Below are 11385 nucleotides of genomic sequence, written 5' to 3' on the forward strand. Positions count from 1 at the left end.
AAACGGTATTTGAATAGTAGAATGAATAGTTTGTTGTGGGTTTGTATGGTACTTATACCCTACTTATATATAATAAACACTGAATAAAGTAGTTTTGTGTTAAACAGATATTTATTTTAAACATGCAATCAAAAAAATGCACAGCCAACAATGGTATTGAATATAATATGCTTACTACTTCATGTATCCCACATAATTTGCGACAAGCCAGTGGAAGGGTGCATTGTCATACAGGCCAAAAGGGACTAGCAGCTTTCCACGGCACAGCTGACGCCACGGTGCAGGGATGCCCTCTGCTCGAAGGAGCTTCTCTGCGTGTGTCAGGGCGCTGTCCTGGAAGATAGTCGCCATCAGTACGGCCTGTTGACGGTGTGCAGGGGCCTCTGGGTTGACGACGCGGATTACTGGGGTTGCCATCTTCACTTACAGATGCTGAAATACACTTAGACACAGTAACAGCACAACACTATTAGTTTTATTTTAACATTATTTTATATTATGTATTCAGTTTCTAATATGACAATGCATGTTAGTGTACAAAAGGTCATTGATACCCTTTTATCACACAGCGAGGAGGAAGTGTCAGAGCAGGATGACAACTGCTCAACCCTGATTACAGCTCTTCAGATCAAGATAACTTTGAGGTAGAGTTCATATAACTTCTGAATGTTATTACAATACATGTTATCCACTTTTCAGCCCATTTCCCTCTGGCAAAAGTTTGTATGCCATATTTACACTCAAAATCAGTTAAAAAAATCCTTTGCCCCAAAAGTTGCCAGTAAAACATGTCTATCTGACAATTTCTATTTGATGAAATGCATTCCTGAGATGGCACATGCTGTTACAGCATGAAACATGAATTAGGTTAGTAATATGTAAAAAGTTAATGTTTTGTGAAAGCAACAATAACTCAAATAATTACAGCAACAATAACTTTACTCTACAACATGATTTTTCAACCAGTAGTTATGGAATTTAATGACAACTAGGCTGACTACAGCTTTGTGTAGTGTAGTGTATAATGAGGGATTCTTTCTTTAGTAAATAGTGTTGTGACAGCAACAACAACTTTACTCTACAACATGATTTTTCCACTATGGTTTGTCTGTCATGACAAGTTAGTAACGTTAACGTTACTGTAACGGTAATGAATGATGAATGAAATCTGAAGGTATCTGAGGAGGGTCGCCCCCGGTCTACTGTAACGTTATTCGATAGAAATATTGTCGTAACGTTAGTGTTTAACAAATACACTAGCCTAATTTAAAAGGCCTCCGAGTTACGTTAACGTAGGCCGAGGACAGAGATTTGACCGAGACACTGACATTTAGCTAGCTAACTAACGTTAGCAGTACCGTTAAGGTAACCGGCGTACGCTATTATTCCGTAGTGGATACACAACAAATACAACTGAATGTATTACTTAAAATGACTCAGCTGAGAATATTTTAATTAACGATTAGCGGTAACTTTAACGTTAACGTTACCTTGTCAACGGGACCTTTAGTTAACTTATAGCTAGCTTTAGTTGATACCATTAGCTTTCCCAAACGATCAAAAAAATCAACTGGGCAGTACAAACAGTGAGTGTAATGAAGAATTAATTATTTCAGGCTTAGTAAAAATATAAGCCGTGAGAGTTATTAAGAATTATTTCATTCACACTTACCAGATCTACTGAAGGCTATGTTCGTTCACCGGAGACCTCCGTTGACCGCAGCGGCAGGTTCAGCTTTGAATGTCGGCGTGTGATTGGTAGTTTGCGGTCGGCAATCCTACGTTTCCAATTGGTAGTCTACAGACAAACGGAGCGATTTAATTGGGGGAATCTACGGTCAGTCGACGAATCAGAACGCGTAACTGAACGTAGACTTTGCGCAACGGTAGACTCAACCTCTGCTTTTATTTAAAAACAAAAACAAAACAACAGAACTAGAACGCCTAGTCTATTCTACAGCAGCACACAGAGTTCCAGTCCTTTTCCACACAACCCTTTGGAAAGGTAAGTCGCACATGTTTCTGTCAAATAAATATCTTTTTTTATCAGTTATATTCCCGCTATCAGATGTGCTGTCTGTGATCAGAAGCTGCAAATGCACTTTGTCTCTTGCACGAAACAATTTTAATTATTAAATGTTGCATTACGTGTTGCCTAAATTGCATGTGCACAAGATTGACTGCATGTGTAGTGTTTCCTTGCCCTCGAGGACACTTTAAATTGACTAAGAGGTTTGCAGTCCCAGCACTTGTGACATTCTGCAGCTTCTCTCACAGATCACATGTGAATTAAAGATTATTTCTCAAAGGTATGACTAAATACGTCCTGTTTTAAAATTATCTGTGGGTTGTTGATGTAAAACAGAAATGTCTTGTTGTGTTACAGTGAAGGTGTGTTTTGAGCTAGTCGTAGAAAACACAGCTTTCACTGTAGTGTTTTTATTATTTGTATTATTCTTACTAATAGTAGAAATATTGTCTCTATGGGCCACTATGGTCCGCTACTGATGAATATATGTATGTATGTATATATATATATATATATATATATATATATATATATATATAATTGTTATTATTTGAATCAAATAATAACAATAATTTGTCTTGTTATTTTTCAAAAAGTTATATTTATTCGCGATCATATGGAGAAAAACGACACTACCCACAATCCTAAGCGTTACAACGACGTCATTGTTTGGTCCAAGTCGCTGTTGCCATGGAAATGTTTACAGTACCATGTACCCGTGAACGGCGAGAGCGAGCAACTACAATAAAAGTCTATGATAGTTTCAAAATGTTTTTTTTAGCGCCGAATCCATTATCACTGACCACCAGCAAGATAAAAGAAAATGAGAGAGAAAACAAAGATAGCACGGTTGGCTTCCTGTGAAAAATATGTTAAATTAAGTGATTTATTTTCCAAACAAAAAGAGTGTGTTGCTTCAGCTAGCTAATATTAACGTTAGCAGCTGCATATTTTGGTGAAACTGTTGAACTGTGGCCGTGCATTGCTCTTTCCGTGTTTTGGTGGAGCTGTTGTATGATGTCGCTAGTTAGCTAGCTAGCTACTGTGCTTTAACGTCGAGCCGGTGTATTTGTGGTGGCTGTGCCTTTAGTGGAGCGGGCCATGTCGTAGCACCGCCACCTAGTGGTCTGCAGATGCTTTAAGATGTTAAACTGTTGTCGGCACATTTTTGCTTTTTATGGGGTTTTTTGGTATGTTTTATGACATTTGTGTGACGTTGGTGCATAGAAATAAAATGGCATGAAGTTAATTTGACTCATTTAGCGGCTGGCTCTCTGCCTCGTAACGTTACGACTCCACTGTTTATTGAAGTTTATACGTTACTATTTTAATGGTACACCTTTCTGCTACGTTGATTTGATTAGAAATGGCCTTTCTATCCATTTTTATTTCTATGGGTTGGTGTGGTTTGAAAAGAGGGCTGTGTGTTGCAAATGCCAGGCCCGCTTTTTGATCCCAGTCCGTCACTGCTGTAGCCTGCTAGCTGCAGCTATAGTATGTCAATGGATATATGTACTGTATATGTGTCAGACATACATTAATACTTGATTGATTTATTTGAAAGTACATTACTGTAGTCTGAAGTCTATATAATTATTATTATTATTATTATTATTATTATTATTATTATTATTATTCTAAGTGATATTTGTGGCAGACTTTTTGCAATTTCTTTTATCAAGCACAGTGCAATAATGATGTGTGACCAGATACATATTTCTCAGTTTATTTAAGTTCAGTTAGAAGGTTTAGTTAAGTGAAATAACCTGCTTAGTGTGCTGCTTGAAACAATAATGTGATCAGTGAAGTAACTGCTGTGTGTGTTTGTGTGTTTGTACTTGCAGTTTCACAACGCCAGTATACAAACGAGAAATCATCGAGAAAATGTTTAGATCCATTTTTGGACTAAAATTCTTTGCAAGACCTCGGTCTTCAGGAGATATGGACTCTTCGAAGAAGAAGTCCAAACGAAGGAGTGAGAGACCTTCGTCTCCTGAAGACCTCAACCCTCCCACCATCTTGAGGGAGCACGGACGAAGGGGTGAGAGACCTTCGTCTAGTGGAGGCACCAACCCTTCTACCATCATGAAGGAGCGCAGGCAAAGGGGTGAGGGCCCTTTGTCTTGTGCAGAAAACAAGCCCTCTATCACCAGGCAGCAAGAACGAAGGGATGTGAGCTCTTTGTTCAGCGTGGGCACCAACCCTTCTACCATCATGAAGGAGCACAGGCAAAAGGGTGAGAGCCCTTTGTCTTGTGCAGAAAACAAGCCCTCTATCACCAGGCAGCAAATACGAAGGGGTGAGAGCCCTTCCTCTTCATCCTCTGAAGACAAGCAGCCTTCTACTCCAAGGCGGAAGCAAGCATGGAGAGGTGAGAGCCCTCCGTCGTCATCTTCTGAAGATGACCAGCCTTCTTCCACCAGACAGCGAGTACGAAGGTTTGAGAGCCCTTCCTCTTCATCCTCTGAAGACAAGCAGCCTTCTACTCCAAGGCGGAAGCAAGCATGGAGAGGTGAGAGCCTCCCGTCTTCATCTTCTGAAGACGACCAGCCTTCTTCCACCAGGCAGCAAGAACGAAAGGATGTGAGCTCTTTGTTCTACGTAGGCACCAACAGGAAGGAGCACAGGCGAAAGGATGTGAGCTCTTTGTTCTACGTAGGCACCATCATGAAGGAGCACAGGCGAAAGGGTGAGAGCCCTTTGTCTTGTGCAGAAAACAAGCCCTCTACCACCAGGCAGCAAATACAAAGGGGTGAGAGCCCTTCCTCTTCATCCTCTGAAGACAAGCAGCCTTCTACTCCAAGGCGGAAGCAAGCATGGAGAGGTGAGAGCCCTCCGTCTTCATCTTCTGAAGAAGACCAGCCTTCTTCCACCAGACAGCGAGTACGAAGGTTTGAGAGCCCTCCGTCTTCATCCTCTGAAGACAAGCATCATTCTACTCCAAGGCGGCAGCAAGAAAGAAGGGCTGAGAGCCCTTTATCTATCAATCTGAGTGTGAGAAAGGAGAGGAAGATCATTGAAAGAGAAAAGCAGCGTTTGGAGAAGGATGGTTTAAAAAGAGAAAGAGAGAGATGTGAAAAGATGAAGAGAAAGAACCAGGAGAAGGAGAAGAAAACGTTTGGTCTGCTTTCAAGAATATACATTTGGAGGCTCAATCGCAAGATAGATCGCATTGCCAGGAAAATCCAATCAACCCATGTGGATGAGTGCTACCTCCTGCGTCATGGTAAGAAAGTAAACTTACGTTTTGTCACATAAAATGTCATACAGGTATATGTATAGCCTCCTTTTGATCATAGTAGATCAGTGGTGGAACAAGTATTGAATTTCTTCACTAGTAAAAGGTCCAACACCACTATGTAAAAACTAATTTATTTATCTTATTTAATTATCATCAGAGGACAAAGGAAACATACTCAGTTAAGCTAAGATAGCTCTTATCTCACTTATGGCGCCAGGCCAACATATATTTTTAACAACTTGCAACAAAACAAATATGTTGCCTATTTCCTTTTGGGAGGGGTGCGAGTGTACAACTGGACTCCAGACTTAACCTTTCATATGCTGTTGGTTACAGGTCCCCTCATAAATCCAAAGGAAATGGCAGAAAAAGAACAGCTGCTTGACCAAAGGAGGGACCTGATCTTGTACAAACGCAGACAAGAATTTAAGGTGGAGAAGGAAGTGAGGAAGCAAAGACTGAAGGTAGAGAGGAAGGAAATAGATGTGAAGAAGATGGAGAATATCTCTGAGTTATGCTGCAACTCAGATAGCCCAGATATGTTAAATCTTGGCTACGGGCCAATGCCAGTCAGGTCACCCAAACTCAGATTTGTTAACATATATCATTTAAGAGAATATGAGAGCAATCAAAAAAATGGCATCAAACAGAGAGAGGTAATTGAGGGAGACGGCAAACATTTCAGATTTGACAAAACTGAAGTAAAGAGGCGGCAGGCCTGGGTTTGACTCCGACCTGCAGCCCTTTGCTGCATGTCATTCCCCCTCTCTCTCCCCTTTCATGTCTTCAGCTGTCCTGTAGAAATAAAGGCTGAAAATGACCCAAAAATAATCTTTAAAAAATAACTTCAAAGAAAAAAAGACAGTAGAAAAAAGTAAAGGAAGAAAGGCAAGAATAGGTCAAAACAAGCGACAAAACCTTCAAAAAAAAGGTGACAAACTTCAGAAACAGCGACAAAAACTTAGAAAAAAGCGACAAACTTGTAAAAAAAAAAGACAGTAGAAGTAACTACAGTCTTGTAACTGAAAAACATTTTGCAAAAAATGTCACGTGCCCCCTGCAGTTCTCCAAAGTACCCCCGTTTGAGAAACACTGGATTAGAGTAGTGGATCACAGGTGGACTGGGTCCTGAGTCCCGAGGAGACTTAATAATAGATTTAATAATATATTTTATTTGTAATACACTTTACTTTTGGAGCAAATCTCAAAGTGCTACAGTTAAGATCATAAAAGCATGGTAAAAACATCAATATAAAATACAAATAGACAGCGCAGCGTCTTGCAGGGTTAATTAAAACTCAAAAGTTCTGCTAAATAGAAATGTTTTTAGTCGTTTTTTAAAAGTCTCAATAGTTTGAGGTGCTCTCAGATGGTCGGGGAGGGCGTTCCAAATCCGAGGAGCGGCAGAACAGAAAGCCCGATCACCCACGGTGCTGAGCTCAGTCTTGGGGAGAAGGAGGCGGTTTGAGTTTGTTGAACGGAGGGATCGAGTTGTATTTAGAGGGGTGAGTAGTTCTTTCAGATGGGGGGGGGGCATTTCCATAGATGCACTGGAGGGTAAGGATTATATTCAATCCTGGCAGAACCAGGAAGCCAGTGAAGTGACTGGAGAATGGGTGTGATGTGGTCTTATTTTCACACTCTCACCAGGATCCTTGCTAGCCTGGCTCCGCCCTCCTACGACTTCCGCTCAATTTTCATTTTCCTTCAGTACTACGTCTGGGTTTGCAGTATATTTTTGGGTTTTCTCCGATCAAATTTTAACAGGTCCAATCAGCGAACAGAGGGAGTGGCTGAGAACGATGACGTTGAGGTTCAGTAACCTTTGGCGAGTTTGTTGTGGCAATGCTGCCGAATATCCAGAAGTTAAAGCCCGAGCAAGAATAATCTTTGCTGAGTTTTGTTGGTGGCCATGACGTTGTGGCCCTCCTCTGCACGGGGTTTCGGGAAATGTTTGATTTTCCAGCTCGCTCTGTTAGTGGTGAAGGAGTTGGCTAAGGCTAACGCTAGCGATGCTAAGCCGATTGTTGTTGTCGTCTCCCCTCTTGTTAGCCTGGTCCCAGACAGTACGTAGGAGGGCGGGGCCAGGCTACCAGAGTGGCTCTGGGCAGATCCAATAGTTTTAAACTTCAACAGAGTACCTGCCTTCAAGGAAGTTAACACTTGAGAGAGTCTGGTAGGACCAGGCTAGATCCTTGCAGCACTATTCTGAACATAGTGCAGTCTCTGCAGGCTTTTGTTAGGGATCCCGATGAGAAGTGCGTTACAGTAATCCAGTCTGGAGGAGACAAAGGCATGGACCAGTTTTTCAGCATCTGCTAAGGTGAGTGCCCTCCAAGAGGCGCTACAGGAGCCTCTGTTCCAGCCCACCTGCTGCTGCTGAATGTTCCTTTTTTTGGTTCATGCTTCATGATGATGATGATAACAGGTAAACAGCCTAACCCATTTCATTGTTTCATTGCATTGATTCAGATGTAGATTGTATCTTTTGTTTAGAAGTTGTTGTTTTTTTATCATAAGGACCTTTTTATACTTATCTTTTAAGTTAAAGGCATACTATGTAACTTCTCCCTCTTCAGTCCTCCTACAGGTTGTCTCATTAGAACTACAGCCGAGTGAGCTGTAGTTCTAATGAGACAACCTGTAGGAGGACCGAAGAGGGAAAAGTTACATAGTATGCCTTTAAAGTAGCAATACCACAGTGTAAAAATACTCCATTAAAAGTAAAAGTACTCATAAAAAGTTGACAATATATGATACATTATGAAAGTGAATTATTATTGCAGATGGTGAGTAAGCAGCATTGTATTGTTGTAGCTAGTCGAGAGGCAGCTCATGTCACACCCCCGCCTGCCGTGACTTCTGCACGGTGACAGTCTAGTGTGTGTGTGTCATTTTGTTATGCCTGCCGTGTGTTTGGTGTGTGTGTGTGTGTGTGTGTGTGTGTGTGTGTGTGTGTGTGTGTGTGTGTGTGTGTGTGTGTTTTTTTTGTCTGTCTGTCTGTGTTTCTGTTCCCGCCTACATTTTCCACAGAGTGAGGACACGCCCCCCCTGTTGATTCTCCCCACACCTGGTACCAACTCCAATCAGCGCACCTGCTACTCATCCTGCTCCATCATCTGCCTTCAAATGCCAGTCGGACTTTCCTCTCCCTGCCGGATTGTTGCTTACCACTGAGTATGCTTTTTCACCAGCCTTTGAGATTTGTATCTAGTCTAGTTTCTTGTTTTTGTACCTACCTGTCTACTCTGCTCCCTGATGTTACTAACTGGAAGATCTCTGTTCTCAGAAATAACCCACCTTTGGAATCCTCTGCTGCCAATAGCGCACTGGAACATCAAGTCTGCAGCCCCACTGAGGAACACAGCCCAGCACCCTCTCTGACAGTCCAGCCATCTTCAGACACAGCACCCTCTCTGCCAGTCTAGCCATCTTCGGACCCAGCACCCTCTCTGCCAGTCCAACCATCTTCGGACCCAGCACCCCCTCTGCCAGTCTGGCCATCTTCGGACCCAGCACCCCCTCTGCCAGTCTGGCCAACTTCGGACCCAGCACCCCCTCTGCCAGTCAAGCCATCTTCGGACCCAGCACCCCCTCTGCCAGTCCAGCCATCTTCGGACCCAGCACCCCCACTGCCAGCCCACACTCACAGCTTCAATAAAATAAGATTCTTTACCACCTACTCCAGACTGCGCCTGAGTTCTGATCCTCCTTCCTGACAGCTCATTGTGTTAATTTACAACAATGCATCATGTTTTATAAAATTATCCTGTTTTGTATGATTAATCTGAGAGTAACTAATAACTAAAGCTGTAGTTGAGTAAAAAAAAAGGACAATATGTCACTTTGAAATGCAATGTAATGGAGGAACAAAGTGTCATAAATTTTGAAAACAACTATTTTGATTGTTGTTGAAGTCATTTTTTAGGCATAAAAATGCCATGTCAACATGTCATGGTTCCAGCTTTCCAGCTTTTAATTAGACTATTTTTAATAATCTTCGTCTATTTGGAATGATTTTGAGGTTTAAACGGGTGGTTTGACAGAAAAGACATTGCATAGTGTCAGTTTGGGTTCTGGGTAATTGTAAATTATACAATTTAAACACACATGTTCAAAAATGATAAACGAACAATAAATCATTACGTTTCAAGTAGTGACAAACCAAAGCAAGTTTATTCTGACCGAAAAAGTTAAGGCCCATCTTGCAGGGTTTATTTTCTAACGAATTTGCGTAATTTGCTTGTTGGTAACGAAAGCCCCCGTCTCGGTTCACTGTCTATGGTCTCGGTTCACTGTCTATGGTCTCGGTCTGTGCCACTGGTGTTGCAAAATACGGCTTTTGGTCTCGACTGAGTCCATGTGTCTTTATTATGTGTATAATAATATTGGAGGCAAAGTGAAACACAGCTTGGACGGGGATGCTGTTCGGCTTTTCACAAGTTTAGACAGCTAGCTACGCCGACGTTTGCTAACGTTAGCGCAACAGCATTAGCCTAGACTTCCAGGTAAATAATACGACTGCCTTCGGAGTTTCCTATATCTGCGTCCACTTGTCAACAAACTGGCCTTTAACACTATTTGGAGACATTTTTAACAATGATATACATATGTTGAGTGCTTTATGTACCCATTAATCAACAGTGGTGGTTAACTGCAACGTTCCCTTTAGATTGAGAATGAAAGAAGTAAACACAAAAATATTTGTATGTCATAAGCTAAATACCCCAAAAGTCCCACACAAAATTTCATATAAACATCTATAAACAATACATTAATCTGGATATAATCTGAAAATGAGCATAATATGGCCACTATAAGATGTTTAGTTGTTTAAAGATAATATGAGAACATCTTTTTTTTTTTACTAAAAACACAAAGCATTGCACAGAAGATGTAGTACTCTTACTCAATGGTGTCGGACTGGTGGTGGAAATAGTACTGAGTACCCAGGGCCCTCATGTGAGGAGGACCAAAAAGATGCTAGAATGAATAGCTGTTGATGTGGGACCAGAATTTTGTGCTACGCCCCAGTTCTTACTAGTACATTTCCACCCCCAGTCCAACACCCGTGAGTAAGACTACTACATCTTCTGTGCAATGCTGTGTGTTTTTAGTCACAAAAATATGTTCTCATTTTGTCTTTAAATAACTAAACATCTTAAGTGACGTCCTCCCCACGTAGAATATGTCTCTCATTGTCCCTTACAGCACACGGATCTACCGCTGTCTCGATCGGTTAGTTTGTCTTATGTGACTTTGGTGGATCTAAACTAATCTTTTAAAACACCAAAATCACACAATAACATAAACTAATTAACCGATCGAGGCAGCGATAAACAAGCAACTCCTATGTTCTTCAAGGTAAAATTACTGTTTTCGTCAAAGGAGTCTTGTGGCTTTGAAGAAAGCATAGAAAATGGCTTCAGTTCCCCGTCATAAAGGGCTGAAAATATTCTAAATAAACAGATTTTTTTGGGGGGGGTGGTCCTTTTTTAGGTGTCTAAAATATGTTTAGCTGCTGCTCCCGTCTACAGCAGTACGTTGCTTATCTTCCATGTCGGTACTCCTGCCTGCTTCTCCAAACTGGGGGTGTGCTGTCTGCCATCTACTGGAGCTAATACACTGACTATGGAGAAGTACTTCATCCAACCAATCTTCAAAAGACCTGAACTATCCCTTTAAAGTAAAAAAAAGTACAAGCCCTGCATTCAAAATTATACCCAATACAATAGTCCCTTTGAGAGTCAATACATTTTAATATATTGACCTGTAAGCAGAACTTTTATGTTATTGCAGGTGTAGGGTCATAAATTAACACTACCATACTAGTAGAGTAACTCTAGGAGTTATTTTTGATCAGGATATATCCTTTAACGCCCACTTAAAACAAATCTCAAGAACAGCCTTTTCTCATCTTCGTAACATTGGCAAAATTAGGCACATCCTGTCTCAAAACGATGCTGAAAAACTAGTCCATGCATTCGTTACTTCCCGGCTGGACTATTGTAATTCCTTACTATCAGGTTGCCCAAATAAGTCCCTTAAGACTCTCCAGCTGATCCAGAATGCTGCAGCGCATGTTCTGACAAGAACTAAGAAAAGAGATCATATT

The 11385-nt window shown here is 41.3% G+C and overlaps 1 protein-coding gene and 1 long non-coding RNA gene across 2 annotated transcripts; both read left to right on the forward strand.

Moving 5' to 3' along the window:
• Positions 1-1941: 1941 nt before the first annotated feature.
• LOC116054572 (DNA ligase 1-like) lies at positions 1942-6061 on the forward strand. The gene is made up of 4 exons (XM_031306218.2): positions 1942-2005; positions 3874-4764; positions 5023-5255; positions 5607-6061. The coding sequence occupies exons 2-4, from the start codon at positions 3914-3916 to the stop codon at positions 5996-5998; spliced, it is 1476 nt and encodes a 491-aa protein (XP_031162078.1). The 5' UTR covers positions 1942-2005; positions 3874-3913; the 3' UTR covers positions 5999-6061.
• Positions 6062-7388: 1327 nt separating this feature from the next.
• On the forward strand, positions 7389-8952 carry LOC118495615. The gene is made up of 2 exons (XR_004898102.1): positions 7389-8447; positions 8560-8952. It is a non-coding gene; the product is annotated as an uncharacterized LOC118495615 (long non-coding RNA).
• Positions 8953-11385: the final 2433 nt, after the last annotated feature.

This window comes from Sander lucioperca, chromosome 8 (assembly GCF_008315115.2).
Source record: "Sander lucioperca isolate FBNREF2018 chromosome 8, SLUC_FBN_1.2, whole genome shotgun sequence".
NCBI classification, from domain to species: Eukaryota; Metazoa; Chordata; class Actinopteri; order Perciformes; family Percidae; genus Sander; species Sander lucioperca.

What these genes read in the sequence shown, in the direction of transcription:
- LOC116054572 (XM_031306218.2), top strand. Translation starts at nt 3,914, where the DNA reads ATGTTTAGATCCATTTTTGGACTAAAATTCTTTGCAAGACCTCGGTCT. An exon ending in AACAAGCCCTCTACCACCAG is followed by an intron (nt 4,765 to 5,022) that starts GCAGCAAATACA and finishes TATCAATCTGAG; the next exon opens with TGTGAGAAAGGAGAGGAAGA. An exon ending in GTGCTACCTCCTGCGTCATG is followed by an intron (nt 5,256 to 5,606) that starts GTAAGAAAGTAA and finishes TGTTGGTTACAG; the next exon opens with GTCCCCTCATAAATCCAAAG.